At 36.6% G+C, this 16,903-nt stretch overlaps 1 protein-coding gene and 1 non-coding gene across 5 annotated transcripts in view; both read left to right on the forward strand.

Annotated features, from left to right (window-relative positions):
* Positions 1-16,616, forward strand: part of KPNA4 (karyopherin subunit alpha 4) — a 64,530-nt gene extending 47,914 nt beyond the window's left edge. For 3 of the 4 annotated variants that reach the window (XM_078353929.1, XM_035278570.3, XM_035278571.3), the window contains exons 13-18: positions 10-138; positions 1,693-1,797; positions 6,304-6,375; positions 8,390-8,552; positions 11,795-11,889; positions 14,604-16,455. In XM_078353929.1, coding sequence (XP_078210055.1) covers positions 10-138; positions 1,693-1,797; positions 6,304-6,375; positions 8,390-8,552; positions 11,795-11,889; positions 14,604-14,702 — 663 coding nt within the window. In that variant the 3' untranslated portion in view covers positions 14,703-16,455. Of the gene's footprint in view, positions 1-9; positions 139-1,692; positions 1,798-6,303; positions 6,376-8,389; positions 8,553-11,794; positions 11,890-14,603 lie in introns of all 4 variants that reach the window. The other variant, XM_002759427.7, reaches the window with a different exon arrangement.
* Positions 356-681, forward strand: LOC118149072 (small Cajal body-specific RNA 7). Its single transcript, XR_004736236.1, has one exon.
* Positions 16,617-16,903: the final 287 nt, after the last annotated feature.

A 16,903-nucleotide genomic window follows, 5' to 3' on the forward strand; every position in this document is an offset into this window, starting at 1 on the left:
ACTTTTCAGACTGCTGCACTTAGAGCTGTGGGCAACATTGTTACTGGAACTGATGAGCAAACACAAGTAGTTTTGAACTGTGATGCTCTTTCACACTTCCCAGCACTCCTGACACATCCCAAAGAGAAAATTAATAAAGTAAGTACTATTAAATACTACTTAATAAATAGCATTTAAAATGTCAGTAGTTTTTATTTGTAAAATTAGAGTCTTAGAAGTTTCTATAATATTGCTTCTTAATATAAAATGTCATTTAGACATCAAAAGAATAAAAATTTTACTCTTTATAACAGACATTAGTAAATGATTTTTTCATAAGTAAAACCAGTTATAAAAAGTGCTATTTTGGCTCTCTTGGAAATGATGAAATAGAGATAATTGGGTGTTGAATGTTGTATGACTGGAAATATTTAATATGTATATTAAGTAATTCTTCTAAGTTTAGTATTTTATAGGTACTTATTAGAGTGTATGCATGTGTGTGTGCTTGTGGTGGCTATGGAAAGGGGGCACTGACTGGTGATGCTGATATTGGAGTGCATCTGAGGCTGTTGTAGAAGTAGCATGGGTTGTTGATTACAACATTGCCGATGATTATAACCCAAGAACAGCTCACCTAACTAGCCCGACACCCTAAAATCTCTAACAGGTTCATTAAAGTGGTCCTGTGATCTGATCCGAAAGAGCCTAGTATACATTAGCTAATACTCTTATTTTTGGGAGTAAAACTTATTAGTTATATATGATTATAACACTTAAGGCTACCGTTATCTTGTCAAAAGTAGCACCAATTTGATGTAAAGGGCAAAATAAAAAGATCATTGATTAGGCCAATAAAGCAATCAGACATCTGGTTTCACTTTTCCTTGAGAGAAATGGTGCAGTGAGTGACTATTACAAATATGTATACTAAAACAATGCACTATTTTGTTTTTTATGTCTCCATTATTGTGGATAATTGATATTTATCTACTTTGGCTAAGATTCTTCATGTGAATAGAATAGAGAATAAAGCACTTTATGTGAGAGAAGGGCACTCAATCTTATTTACAGCTGTTTAGGATTTGTATTTGTATTATGCTCATCAATTTATTATTTCATATTTGCTCGTTCAAATTTGTTCAGCCAAACTTGTTTTTTTTGAGACAGAGTTTCGCTCTTTTTACCCAGGCTGGAGTGCAATGGCGCAATCTCGGCTCACCGCAACCTCCACCTCCTGGGTTCAGGCAATTCTCCTGCCTCAGCCTCCCGAGTAGCTGGGACTACAGGCACGTGCCACCATGCCCAGCTATTTTTTTATATTTTTAGTAGAGACGGGGTTTCACCATGTTAACCAGGATGGTCTCAATCTCTTGACCTCGTGATCCACCCGCCTTGGCCTCCCAAAGTGCTGGGATTACAGGCTTGAACCGTCACGCCCGGCCCAAGCTTGTTTTGTTATACTGTTTGGGAGCATTACTTTCAAGAATTCTTTAGAAGGGTTGGTTCATTGTGACTTGAATTAGGTCCATTAGCTATTTGTCCAAAGAAAATATGGAAAGGGGTGTAAAGGAATTGGGATTCCTAAGATTTTTATTATGGAGCTCATTTTACAATAAAATCATTGGGACAGTGTAGTGAATGCTTTTTTTCTTAGTTCAGTTGCAGATTTTATTTTTTAATGAGAAATATTAAAAGGGTCTTCTTCTACAGGAAGCAGTGTGGTTCCTCTCTAACATCACTGCAGGAAATCAGCAGCAGGTACAGGCAGTAATTGATGCCAATCTTGTACCAATGATAATACACCTTTTGGATAAGGTAAGAAAACCATGTTGTATGTATTACGTATCTGATGTAAGGGGGAGGGGATTTAAATCTAAGACATTATGTGAATTTATACTTTTCTGTTTAATTAGAAGCTATATAGTGGCATGAATGCAGAAGGTAATATTAATATTAGAACTTTGGAACCTAGCAGTTTTTATATACGAGAAACTTTTTTGGGGGTGCAGGGAGCAAATCCCAGCCCTTTCTCAGTAGCATTCTTCTGCCAAAATTGCCATTTTCCTGGGCCATACTAAAATTTCATATTGTTACTGCTGATAATAAATGCTTACATAGTATTCTAAGCACTTTATATACATTACCTTATTTAATGAGATTAAGCCTATAAGGTTAAAGATTATCCCCACTTGATATATGAAGAAACCCTGGTTTAGACATATAAATTGTCCAGAATCAAAAAGCAAATAAGTGTGCTATTAATTGTATGTCATATTGTCTCTCATGCTCATATTAGCATTTGGGAAAAACAGTTTATCACAATTACAGCGTGAGGCTGGGTGCAATGGCTCAAGCCTGTAATCCCAGCAGTCTGAGAGGCCAAAGCAGGAGGATCACTTGAGTCCAGGAGTTCAAGACAGGCCCGGGCAACACAGGAGGATTCTATCTCTACAAAAAGTTTTTTTGTTTTTGTTTTTTTAAGAAAGTAGCCAGGTTTGGTAGCATGCATCTGTGGTTCCAGCTACTCAGGAGGCTATAGTGGGAGGATCATTTGAACTCAGGAGGTTGAGGCTGTGGTGAACCACAGTCATGCCGCTGCATTCCAGCCTGGGTAATGGAGCAAGACCTTGTCTCAAAACAAAGAAAGTAGAAGAAACAGTCACAGCATGCGGGTTCTGAACACTGAATAGTAATTAACAAGTAATCTGTTTCCTTGTGTTTCCTGTAAATCCGGTTCAGTTTTTTAGGCAAGAATATGTCATGTGCGACTCTGTATTTCCTAATTGTTCACATGAGGAGATACACACTGTCTGTCTTACATGTAGTGATTGATGAGTGATCTCAGGTTTTATCAGCCTATTCCAACTGATGGTTATAAAGTTATCCATTTCTCTTTCACCTATGGTGTTTAGGTAGCCATTGATGATCGTTGTTGGGATCCCTTGTTTTACTAGGAATTGCAAAATAGTGACTTTTTAATTCTGTCATAGTTTATGTATTGGCCATGATTCTTTAGGAAAGGACTTCTCTTGTTTTTTGTTGTTTTTTTTTTTCAGACAGTCTCACTGTTACCCAGGCTGGAGTGCAGTGGCATGATCTCAGCTCACTACAATCTCCACCTCCTGGGTTTAGGCGATCCCCATGCTTCAGCCTCTCAAGTAGCTGGGACTCCAGGTTCACGCCACCATACCTGGCTAATTTTTGTATTTTTAGTAGAGACAAGGTTCCACCATGTTGGACAGTCTGGTCTCCAACCCCTGACCTCAAGTGATCCACCCACCTCAGCCTTCCAAAGTGGTGGGATTATAGGTGTGAGCCATCCACGCCTGGCCAAGAACATTTTTTTACCAGCTATTGTTTATTAATATTTTGAAATATAGTTCATTTAGGAAAGGGAAGATAAATGTTTGGTTCTTTGTCCTTGTCAGTCATTTTTTAGAATGACATGTTCCCTAATAACCTTGAAAGCAGACCAGAGTAGATTTTTTTTTTAGTGTAATTTGGAAATTATGAAATTTTAAAATATATTTTGCAAGTTTTAATTCATTTCAGTTGTTACTCTTTTTGATACGCTGTTTGTCCCTGACCAACAGGAACCTCTTAGAGTTGGTGACTGTATCTTTTTTTTTTTTATTGAGACAGAGTTTTGCTGTTGTTACCCAGACTGGAGTGCAATGGCACGATCTCGGTTCACTGCAACCTCCACCTCCTGGGTTCAAGCAATTCTCCTGCCTCAGCCTCCCGAGTAGCTGGGACTACAGGCGCGCACCACCATGCCTGGCTAATTTTTGTATTTTTAGTAGAGATGGGGTTTCACCATGTTGACCAGGATGGTCTCGGTCTCTTGGCCTCGTGATCCACCCACCTCAGCCTCCCTAAGTGCTGGGATTATAGGCATGAACCACCGCACCCGGCCAACTATATCTTTTATGTCACTAATAGTTTTTGAGAACTACACCTTTTGGATATGACATGATTCCCAGGCCTGTCTTACATGTTTTCTGATCTAGAACTAGAATTAACTATTTTTCTATGGTATCTTGATTTTGTTTTGTAGAGAATGGTATTTAATGATCAGAGTTCATATATAAAGCTGATCATTGTTAAAGTGTTGTCATTTTTTTCTAGGCCTGAGTAAACAAAAGTGATAGGCATTGTTGTAGAAAGTGAAAGATTATGAGTTCAAGAACATGAGAGTTCATAAAAAATGAATCATGAATGAAAGGAAGCTATCAAATATTGGATATTTAAGATAACAGTGTTTTTTATTTTTATTCCTCTGATTTTGTTTACATCTATTTTATGCTGAAAATCTTCCTAAAAACATTATTTACTTTCCTTATATATTGATATGTATAGATTTGTGGATATATATCAGTATACATTATTTTTAAGTACATCATTGATGAAATATATCCTAAAGACCAAAAAAAACTCTCCCACTTTTCAGCATAAAACAAAAGGGATGCAAATATATACATATTTTGATATACATATATCAAAATAAAGTCATATTGCCCCAACAACGTGATTGATTACTGAATGTACTTTTAAGATTTCTTTGACTTTTTTTGTCTTTAGAATATATTTCATCGTAATGTACTTAAAAATAATGTCACTCCCTTAGTCCTATATGAGTTTCCTTATTCCTTTTTTACTTATTCCTTGTTTTTCTTATTCCTTTCATAGCTACATAGTACTGCATTGTACGGATGCACTATAATGTATTAAGTTAATGTATTATTGATGACATTTGAGATGTCTTCAGTGTTTTGTTGTTAAATAGTTCTTTAAAGAATAGCTTGTGGCCTAGTGCAGAGATTCATACCTGTAATCCCAGCAGTTTGGGAGACTGAGGTGGGGAGATCATTTGAGGTCAGTAGTTCAAGACCAGCCTGGCCAACATGGTGAAACCCTGTGTGTACCAAAAAATACAAAAATTAGTCATGCCTGTAGTCCCAGCTACTCAGGAGGCTGAGGTGAGAGAATCACTTAAACCCTGGAGGTGGAGTTTATAATGAGCTGAGATTGCACCACTGCACTCCAGCCTGGACAACAGAGCAAGACCCTGTCTTAAAAAAAGAATAGCTTGTAAGTTTTTTTAATGTCTTTGCCCAATTATATTTGGGATTACTGGATCTACAGAAAAACATGTATGTAAATTTTTCTATTATAGGGCAGATTCCCTTCTATAAGAATTATACCATTTTATACTCCTACCAGCCTCACACACAAATATTTAGATTTTCTTATTCTGATAAATATGAGAGGAGATATCATGGATATTTTAAATTTGTACTTCTTTTATTTATATGTTTTTTTAGTACATTTAATTTGTACTTCTTTTATTTATATGGTTTTTTAGTACATTATAAGCATTTTTTCAGGTTGTCTTAATATTTAGTAGCTGCTTATTAAGTAGATTTACTATAACCAGACAATTATGCTTATTGAAATTTTAGTTGCTTTTTTTTTTTGCTTTTATGGTGCTGCTATAACAATATAAAGAAAGGTATTATTACTTTGGTTTGTATTATTTTCTGGGTAAATTCTCAAAAATGACATGACGTTTATATAAATTTTTAATGACAAATATATTTCTTTTGTATTTGATAGGCAATGTATAACATCTCTATCATGGTTTCATTAATGATGGGTAACACTTTTGTGTGTAAAAGCTTTGTGTTAAAAGAATTTATTATTTTATTTGACTCTTTGTAGTGAAATTGTAGGGTTTTTTTCAGACAGAGTCTCGAATTGTCACCCCAGCTGGAGTGCAGTGGCGCAACCTCCACCCCTGAGGATTAAGCGATTCTCCTGCCTCAGCCTCCCAAGTAGCTGAGGTTACAGGTGCCTGCCACCGCACCCAGCTAATTTTGTATTTTTAATAGAGATGGGGTTTCACCATGTTGGCCAGGCTGGTTTTAAACTCCTGACTTCGTGTCAACCCTCCTCGGCCTCCCAAACTGCTGGAATTACAGGCGTGAGCCACCCCACCTGGCCAAAATTGTAGATTTTTAAAAATTTTCTTTACTATTTTTATTTTATTTTGTCATCAATTTCATTTAATTTGATATTATTAAATAGTAATATCAACTCAGTTTGTTTCCAGGAGCGTTCATAGAAAGGAGTCTCCATGTAATATTTAGGGTAGATTGAGTATAGTTCAAAGAATTGTCTTAAATAAGAAAAAATGATGTATACAGAAAGGCTAAAAGGAGACCTTGGGAAATAAGCAGTTGAAAAATCATCACAGCAAACATTTTTTCCAGTTTACTCTATGTTGCAATTTTTATAATGTTTTGCTTTGCTTTTTTACAGGGGGATTTTGGCACTCAGAAAGAAGCCGCTTGGGCCATAAGTAACTTAACAATTAGTGGAAGGAAAGATCAAGTAAGTTGAGCTTTTTAACATTTATTTCTCAAAACCGGTAAAATAAAAGTACAGATAATTTTGATTTAGACTTGAGTACGTTATAATTTAAAATAATAGCAACACTTCGGGAGGCCAAGGCTGGAGGATCACTTGAGGCCAGGAGTTTGTGACTGGCGTGGGCAATACAGTGAGACCCCATCTCTATTAAAAAATAAAATAATAGCAAGGTAACAGGTACTAACTTTTATGTAACAGATATGTAACTTTTTCACATAGAAGTATCACCTTGACTTCCTTTAGTCATCCTTCCTAGAAGAGAAGTGTTCTTTTTCCAATTTATTGGCCTACAAGAATTTTTTAATCCATGGTAAAATTGAGGTCCCTATAGTCAGGAGTTTTTTGTTTAGTTTTTTTAACAGTATTAGGAATGAACAGACTTCCTAAGTTAATATGGAGGAAAGAAACTGCATCACAGATTCTCCTGACAAATGAACAACAACAAAAATAAGTAAAAAGGAACCAGGCACAGTGGCTCACACCTGTAGTCCCAGCACTTTGGGAGGCCAAATTTGGCAGATCATGAAATCAGGAGATAGAGACCATCCTGGCCAATATGGTGAAATCACATCTCAACTGAAAACACAAAAAATAGCTGGGTGTGGTGGCACGTACCTGTAGTCCCAGCTACTCAGGAGGCTGAGGCAGGAGAAACACTTGAAACTGGCAGGCGGAGGTTGCAGTGAGCCAAGATGGCTACAGAGTGAGGCTCCCATCTCAAAAAAAAAAAAGGTAAAAAGACATCAACAATAACAAATTCATCAGCAGCAAAACAAATAAGGAATTAAACTGAACCAGATGGCTAGGAATTAGGAACTAGGGTGAGGAATGTGAGATGTCTAGGAAAGAGGCACCCACTCTCAGGTCGTGCAGGTGGCAAAGCTTAACCTTGTACCAACTGGCAAAGGAAAAATCGTCTTTTTTTTTTTTTGAGACGGAGTTTCACTCTTGTTACCCAGGCTGGAGTGCAATGGCATGATCTTGGCTCACCGCAACCTCCGCCTCCTGGGTTCAGGCAGTTCTCCTGCCTCAGCCTCCTGAGTAGCTGGGATTACAGGCACGCAGCACCATGCCCAGCTAATTTTTGTATTTTTAGTAGAGACGGGGTTTCACCATGTTGACCAGGATGCTCTTGATCTCTTAACCTCGTGATCCACCCGCCTCGGCCTCCCAAAGTGCTGGGATTACAGGCGTGAGCCACCACGCCCAGCCTAGGAAAAATCGTTTTTAAGAGGTTAGATCTGTTTCAGAGTAGGAGGTAAAAAGAACAAAGTTAGAGCTGAAGAGGAATAAATCACTAACTGTAACAAAAAAGCCTAAATACAGAGCAGAATAGAAATATTAATATAATGCATGGAAATAACTAATGAAACACTGAAATCATTGGAAAATATTATGAAATCAATAGAATAGTGAATTGAGAGATAGCCAGGCATATGAGAGCCACTGGATGCTGTCACACTGAACCATTGTAGTTTTTTGAAGCTAGCATCCAGGCTGGGTACAGTGGCTTATGCACGTAATCCTAGCATCTTGGGAGGCCAAGGCAGGAGGATCTCTTGAGCTCAGGAGTTCAAGACCAGCCCTGAGCAACATAGTGAGACCTCGACTCTATATATTAAATAAATAAAAATAGCATACAGCCTTCATTAACAGCCTCCTTAATTGATTTCATAATTTCTTACTCTTAAGGGGAAAAAGATCTTTGAAGGAAGTATTTCTTATGGCAAAGAAATGTTTAATAAGCAGTTTAGTGATTCCTTTATTTTCATTTTACATTGTTTTTTTCTAAGTTCAGGAAAAAAGATACTAAATTTAAAAGAAAAGGAGGTTAGATTAATAAAGTAGACACACTTAACATGAGAGAGATGAGATCATATTTCTATACTCGAAATTTCAAAATTATTTCAGTGAGATAACGTGGCACACACAATTTACCTATATTGCATTATTTTATGTTGTTCTTATTCTTCAGGTGGCTTACCTTATCCAGCAAAATGTTATCCCACCTTTTTGCAACTTGCTGACTGTAAAAGATGCACAGGTTGTGCAAGTAGTACTCGACGGACTAAGTAATATATTAAAAATGGCTGAAGATGAGGCAGAAACCATAGGCAATCTTATAGAAGAATGTGGAGGTAAGTTTATTATAAGCTTTTATTCCACATTTTAATGTTCTTTGTGAAATTTTTACTTCCTGAGTAATATAGCATATCTGTATTTTTCTATCTTAGTTATTCAAGTAACAGAATAAAGTAAATATTATATTCTATATATGCAGTCCTGCTCTGCCTCTTGCATATGCTTAGGTTACTGAATTGCTGCCATATATTGAACAGGCACTGTGATAAGTTATTGGGAAGACAGTAGTCAACAAGACACAGTCCTTGCCCTCAAGGCATGTAGTCTAGTCTTGATAAACATGAACTGATTTAATGTGCTAATTACCCTAATAGAAATGTACAACAAAATGGGATGCCTAATCCATTCTTGAAAAAGCAGGAAGTGCACCTGAGCTGGATTTTGAGAGATGAATAAGGATTAATAAAGTAAAAAGGGATGAAAGGTGTTCCCAGGCAGAGATAACACCATGAGCAAAGTCTGAGGTGAGAAATAGTGTTCAGCAAATTATAACTAGTTCAGTGTTGCTGAATCATACAGTATGGGGTAGAAACTACCAAGAGACAAAACTGGAGAAGTAACCACCCTCCTGTGAAGGCTTTTTTTTTTTTTTTTTTTGAGATGGAGTTTTGCTACCCAGGCTGGAGTGCAATGGCGCGATCTCAGCTCACCGTAACCTCCGCCTCCTGAGTTCAGGCAATTCTCCTGCCTCAGCCTCCTGAGTAGCTGGAATTATAGGCACGCGCCACCATGCCCAACTAATTTTTTGTATTTTTAGTAGAGACAGGGTTTCACCAAGTTGACCAGGATGGTCTCGATCTCTTGACCTTGTGATCCAACCACCTCGGCCTCCCAAAGTGCTGGGATTACAGGCTTGAGCCATCGCGCCTGGCCAAAGGCTTTTTTTTTTTAGACAGTCTTACTCTGTCACCCAGGCTAGAATGCAATGGCATGATTTCACGTCACTGCAACCTCTGCCTCCCTTCTGCCTCAGCCACCTGAGTAGCTGGGTCTACAGGCTTGCACCACCACGTCCAGCTAATTTTCATATTTTTAGTAGAGACAGGGTTTCTACTAAACCTGTTGGTCAGGCTGGTCTTGAACTCCTGACCTCAAGTGATCTGCCCACTTCGGCCTCCCAGAGTGCTGGGATTACAGGCATGAGCCACCGCACCTGACTTCCTGTGAAGTCTTAACAAGCTTTATGGAACAGCAGATGCTTTATTCTTTAGGGTAGTAGTTTCCAAATCTGGCCATGTACCAGAGCCTCCTAGAATGTAAACAATGCGTATTAGTTTTCAAGTCTTAGAGTTAATGTATATAGAGAGAACATGAAAGTTTCAAATGTGACTGTGGAACCAGATGTAAATGTTATCTGGATAAGTGTATTTCAGATGTTGAAAAGTGAGTGAAAAGAGAGGTAACTGGAAAAGTAGGAGAACCTATAACTTCAACTAAGTGAGAATGTTGAAAGGCTTCAAAATTAATGTGATAAAAAGTAGGTATATTTAAAGTTACTAAAGTGACAGAACAACAACAATAAAAGAAAATCCATGACTTTCGAGTTAGGAAACGAGATGGGGAATAGTGTTACAGAACTAATTAGGGATGAAGTAACAGAAAAAATAACAATAAGCATACTTAATTATTTTTACACTTGATTTTTTTTAACTTGTAAAGATTTTAATTACTAAAATATCTTCATACATTTAAATAAAAATATTAAGTTATTGAACATTACCACCTCACTAGAGGTAAGACCTAGGAATCCCCAGTGGATCGTGCCATAGGATGTGACAAGCCATTGGTCAGATTCATCTAGGGGATGGGTATGTTCAGATGTAACATGGATATCTTGGGAATGAAGCCTTTGGAGACAAGAGACAGAAAGAGACCAGTTAAGAAAGTATGTATGGCCAGGCATGCTGGCTCATGCCTGTAATCCCCAGCACTTTGGGAAACTGAGGTAGGAAGATCTCCTGAGGTCAGGAGTTTAAGACCAGCCTGGTCAATATGATGAAACCCTGTCTAATAAATATACAAAAAATTAGCCCGGCATGAGGGCACACACCTGTAATCCTAGCTACTCGTAAGGCTGAGGCATGAGAATCATTTGAACCCAGGAGGCAGAGGTTGTAGTGAGCCAAGATCACGCCACTGCACTCCAGCCTGGGCAACAGAGTGAGACTCTGTCTCAAAAAAAAAAAAAAGTGTATAGTGGCTAGGCCACAATAAATGAAGGCAGTAATAATAGAGACAAAGGGGAGATGAGGAGATTTAAGAAGTGGATGGACTTTCAGGTTTTTGAGATTTGATTGTGGGATATTGAGGGAAAGGGGATCTTGGGCTTTCTCTTAGATTTCAAGCTCTTGTTGATTATCACCAAGTAAGAATTGTGTTGTGGACAGTTTGAGTTTTTGGTACCCATGAAATTGCCTGGTAGAATTACACCGGCATTTGAATTTTATGCATGTGAAGCTCAGAAAAGAAGTAAAGCCATAGATTTGCAAGTCCTCAGCCTATATATAGTAGCTAAATTTTTTTAAGGGGAAGATCACCAAAATGAGTTTATAGGTAAGAAATGAGCCCAAGTTAACTTCTTCCATTTAAGAAATGTATAAAGGAAGAACACTCATGAAGGGGCAATTTCACTTTTTTCAAAGACTTTAAAATTGTTTTTCCTCTAAAACAGGATCCAATTTGCATATCAACAGGTTAAGTATATACTTTTTAATGTTTCTGTCTGTAATTCAGTAAACTCATTAATGTTTACAGGGAAAATTCTCTTTTCCACTGAAATATACTGTGTTAGATCTTGAACATTTTCCAGTAAACTTAACAGGTATCCGAAGCATCATATTTATTAATCATCAGTTTTTTTAACTTTTTTTCATATATGCTCACTAGAAAAACTTGGCAGGTGCTGGAAAGTAGGAAGATTTTGCTTTCTACTTTAACAAATGGAATTTTACATATTGTTCCTGGTTAAAAACATTGGTTATATATTCTGATGAATAAGTAGATGTCTCATTTCTTATTTATACATTTACGTGCAGTTAGACACTCAGGTTATTAATTTTAGGATAAATATGCTGTATCTTTGTGCATTTTTTTATATTTAAGATTCATCTTTAAATTCCCAGAAATTGTAATTTAAATAATTTACAATTCAGAAATTGGATTATGTGTTCCAAAGATTATTCTAACTTGTCACTACTCTAAATATTACTGTTGTTTCACATTACAAAATTTCTTTCAGGGCTGGAGAAAATTGAACAACTTCAAAATCATGAGAATGAAGACATCTACAAATTGGCCTATGAGATCATCGATCAGTTCTTCTCCTCAGATGATGTATTTAATAATTTTGTAGTTTTCTTTGTTTTATATATAAACATAGACCTGGATGAAGTAATATGTATAGTAAGCTAGGGGCATATACATGTATGTATTTTTTGGGAATGGATTTAAATAGATGTAGGACAGTAATGTCGCCTGCTTTGGAAACATAAATATTTCAATATTTTAAGATCCCTTCAGGGCATGTTAGCTCTAATGGCAAGAAGATAAGGACTTTTTTGACCAAACTAGATGAATCAGACTTTATTTTCACTTGGTGTCTTTATAATTCTCATTTTTTAATTGTTAATAGCATACCATATTTATAAACAAAACAGTGATACTAGTATATCCTATAATAAGTTTTTATGACCATAGTTAATCCACACTTGAATGGGTTGTCACTGTTATTTTTATTTCATGACCAAAAACAAATGTGAAAATAAATAAAACGGAAATAAAAAGATAAGGCACTATATAATGTAAGGTATAGTATACAAAAATATCTTCAGATTGTTAGTAATAGTAGTGAAAATTAAAGTATTAACTTATTTTTAGTATTTTTTCTTTGGAAAAGTAAATCTAAAATTAAAGCAGTTGCTCCTTAGAAAATTGTATAGTGGTTCAATGCAGCCACCAGAGGATTTCTTGAATGATTTCTCAACTTTTCAAAGAATAAGTCTTTTACTACATGCCTTTCCACATTATTGAAAAGAATGGAATGTTATTAAACATTTGTTAAGCATGTATAGTTTGAACATTAACAAAGACAATACTAGAAAAGAAAATTGTAGACTATTATAGTTGTCTAAGCTTAGCCCTATTTAGAATATAATGCCAGTTAAATAAACCAGAAATAAAATTCGGCTTTTTTTTTTTAAGATAGGGCTCAGGCTAGAGTGCAGTGGCATAGCTCAACTGCAACCTCCCCTTCTTGGGCTCAGGTGATCCTCCCACCTCAGCCTCTAAATAGCTGGGATTATAAGTGCATGCCACTATGCCCGGATAATTTGTTAAGTTTTTTGTATAGACAGGGTCTCTCTCTGTTGCCCTGGCTGATCTAGAACTCCTGGAATCAAATGATCCTCCCTTCTTGACCTTCCAAGGTGCTGGGATTACAGGCATGAGCCACCGTGCCCAGCCTGGCATATTCTTTTAAGGGTAACTTTGATCATATGTCTTAAAGTTGGATTTTTGAAATTCATAATTTGCAATTTGGTGACTAATTGTAATCACCTTATAATTTCTAATACCTCAACATGTAGTTTTTTTTCTTGTCTTAGATTGTCAAAAGAATAATTCAGATGATATACATGTTTATAAGAAATATACTACAGGTTTGTAATATTGTGGAATTTCAAAAGGGAAACTTCAGATGTAAAGCATATAGAATAATATATATAATTGCTATTATTAGCAGAACTGTTATAGGTTGAGTATCCCTTATCTGAAATGCATGGGACCAGAAGAGTTTTGGATTTTTGATTTTTTTAATTTTAGAATATTTGAATTATTTGTACCCCTTGAGCATCTGAAGTTCAAAATGTTCCAATGAACATTTCCTTTGAGCATCATATTGGCACCCAGAAAGTTTCAGATTTTGGAGTATTTTTGATTTTGGACTTTCAGATTAGGGATACTCAATCCATATTTTACTATTTTAAGCCCAACCAATTTCTATTGAAAGATATACCAAAGATTCACTTACTTTCCAAGAGTGGTGGCATTTTTTTTTTTTAATGTGATTGACTTTATATACTTGCCCAGGTTTTTTTGTTTTTTGTTTGAGATGGAGTTTTGCTCTGTCACCTAGACTGCAGTGCAGTGGCAGTCTCTACTCATTGCAACCTCTGCCTCCCAGGTTCAAGCAGTTCTCCTGCCTCAACCTCCCACGTAGCTGGGATTATAGGCACACGCCACTATGCCCAGCTAATTTTTGTATTTTAAGTAGAGACGGGATTTTGCCCTGTTGGCCAGGCTGGCCTTTAACTCCTGACCTCAGATAATCCACCCACCGTGGCCTCCCAAAGTGCTGGGATTACAGGTATGAGCCACCATGCCCAGCCATACTTGCCCAGGATTAAAGGAAACTAATGAGTACCAAATTTGTGTCCTCTGTTTGAGACTTAGGGGCATCATTACTGTTCCTTCATTCTTTTGGAAAATGCCCATTTTACATATACTCTTAAGTTTGTTCTCATTTTGGCATCCCTGAAGAAAAGGCCTGGGCTGGCACAGTGGCTCACACCTATAATCTCAACACTTTGGGAGGCCAAGGTAGGCAGATTGCTTGAGCTTAGGAGTTTGAGACCAGCCTGGGTAATATGGTGAAACCCCATCTCTACAAAAAATACAAAAATTAGCCAGGTATAGTGGAACACACCTGTAGTCTCAGCTACTCTGGAGGCTGAGGTGGGAGGATCACTTGAGCTCGAGAGGTTGAAGCTGTGATGAGCCATGTTTGTGCTAGTGACCTCCAGCCTGGGCAACAGAGTGAGATGCCACCTCAAAAAAGAAAGAAAGAAAAAAACTTTTTATTTAGTGTTTCAACTTTCTAAAAGATTTTATTAAGTGTTTATTAAACCTTTCATTAAGTGTTTCAACTTTCTAAAGTGTTGGCACTCATCATCTCTCCAGACAATTTTTTAAGGGTAATGGGATTAGTACTATAATACTGTTTACACATATTTTAAAACTAATTTTCACATACTTTTTCTTTTTTCACCTAGATTGATGAAGACCCTAGCCTTGTTCCAGAGGCAATTCAAGGCGGAACATTTGGTTTCAATTCATCTGCCAATGTACCAACAGAAGGGTTCCAGTTTTAGAAAGATGTTGTGGAAGTTAGGTACAATGCAGCACTGAGATATATATATATATATATCTGTCTATATATATATATATACATATATATAAAAAAGGTTTGATCCATCAAGCTTGGCTCATGGGATCTGCTGCTGCATTAAATCGGGAAAGAAAATGTGAAGATTTCATTTGGAATCACAGAAAATGCCCAAATGAGGTCAAGATGGCGAGTGGGTGCGAGTGAGAATGAGTGGCAAAATGTAATGAAAACTTTACATGAATGCTTATTTAGGTTGTTCAAAGTAAAAAGGGCTACAGGTCACAGATCGTCAGTGCCTGAGAAAGAACATTGACTTACTCTATATCAGTTGAGGGGAAAGTGCAGTACTGTCATCTTCAAGCCTTGTAAGCATAAAAGAGAATAGGCTGCCCATATAAGTCAAAGGAAAATGAGCCCAGGCCTTGCTATGAAGCAGTGTGTGAATGGACAGTATTGAATGAATGTCTGGCTCAGTGATGGAGAGCCAGGTTCATCTTTGAAATCTAGGGCTCTTCACTCATGAAGCAGACTCCTAGTCCTGGAGTGACTGTGTACGAGAGTGTGGTTGTGGTGCTGTATGTGAACGCATGCAAGCTTGATTCACCTTCAGGGGGCTGATAACAAACCTAGTAAATCATCAGAATAATGAGATCATAAGTGTTAATGTACACTGGACATGAAAACAAAGACTGGTTTAGCAGCAGACATTAGTTTACTCTGCAGCCTGTGTTTTCTATTTCCTCCTTTCCCACCTCCTTCCCCTGACCCCACTCCTTTTTTTTTTTTAAGTTTTTATTTACTTTACCTAGTATGCCTTTTTTTTAGTTGCTTCTCAAGTCAGAAAACTTTTCAGGAAGGTTTCCCTGTGCATTTGCACCAGATGAATGTTTGATGCTATGAAAAGCTTTCCATATCATCAAAACTAATTTGTGTAGATTTTTGCATGAAAAAAAATCATAAATTTCCCTCAAAATAGACTGTGTTGCAGTACACAAGTTGCCATAATAGTATAAAACAGTAAAATGTGCTTAAAAGGCCATCCTTTTCATTTTCAGAGATAACATAAAGATCTTTGCATGAGGTAAATCTACAGCATAGAGTTCATTTTTAGATTTTGTTGAGTCCTGTAAAGAAGAAGAAGAAAAAAGTTTCAGTTGTGGTAGAATACCGTGCTGTGTTTAAATGTTACTTGTTTTCAAACTTTGTTTTCTATGAAAATGATATGGAAACTTCTAAAATGGAATTTGGTGCATATGTACTGCTGAATAAAGACCGATGAAGAGGTTTGAGTAGATGTACAAATCAAGTAATGGTTTGAACACCTTTAATAATATGCCTAATCTGTTCAATTGTTTTAGAATCTTTTTATCTTAGATGTAGGCAGCCATGAACAATCTATTTTGAGCCACTTTAGGGAGAAAACTTTGTATTTTTAAAACTTGCATAAAAGTTATGCAAGTGGTTTTTATAAATTGGAATAATACCTCAGTTTTGAGGTTATGCACACTAAATTAAATGTGACATAAATTAATTTGTACAAAAAGAACTCTTTATAAGGTGGCTCATTGTAGGAAATCCTGTGCCTTCCCCTTTGAGCACAAGTGTTGCATGAACAACAGTTTGCTATAAGAAACATACCAGATTAGCCACCATTAGCATCTATATCTACTTTGTGTTTAAAAATCAACTGGTAATTCTGAAACACTGTAGAATGGATAAAAATTATTTTGTGATCATAACTCTTTGTTGAACTAGAGTATTTTTGCAGCATTCCTTGTCATCAGAAACATGGTTAAAGTTTAAAACTAGAAGCAGCAGAAAACTAGCTTGTAAAATTTATCCAAGTAGAGTGCAGGCTAGGCTGTCTTGGGGAAATAAACATTAAAACTTAAAGCAATGTTTTACATGGGGTGTGTGTGTATGGTGTGTGGATTTTTTTTTGAGTTAGAGTATAACTCAGTGGCTTACATTAGCTTCTTGTCTTTTTACCTAGAACCAGCATAACAAGAAATCTCTTCAGTTCTGTCATTTCAGTATGGACATACTAATATTTTAGCCCACTGAATTTGTCCAGTTGACACCATCTGTGCTTCTGTTTTCTCCCTATCCAAACTAAGGTTTTAACTTTCCTTCATTCTCCCAGTAATATAGACTGAGAAAACTTGAACTGTATTTTGAGTATTG

The sequence above is a fragment of the Callithrix jacchus genome, chromosome 17, assembly GCF_049354715.1.
Source record: "Callithrix jacchus isolate 240 chromosome 17, calJac240_pri, whole genome shotgun sequence".
NCBI classification, from domain to species: Eukaryota; Metazoa; Chordata; class Mammalia; order Primates; family Cebidae; genus Callithrix; species Callithrix jacchus.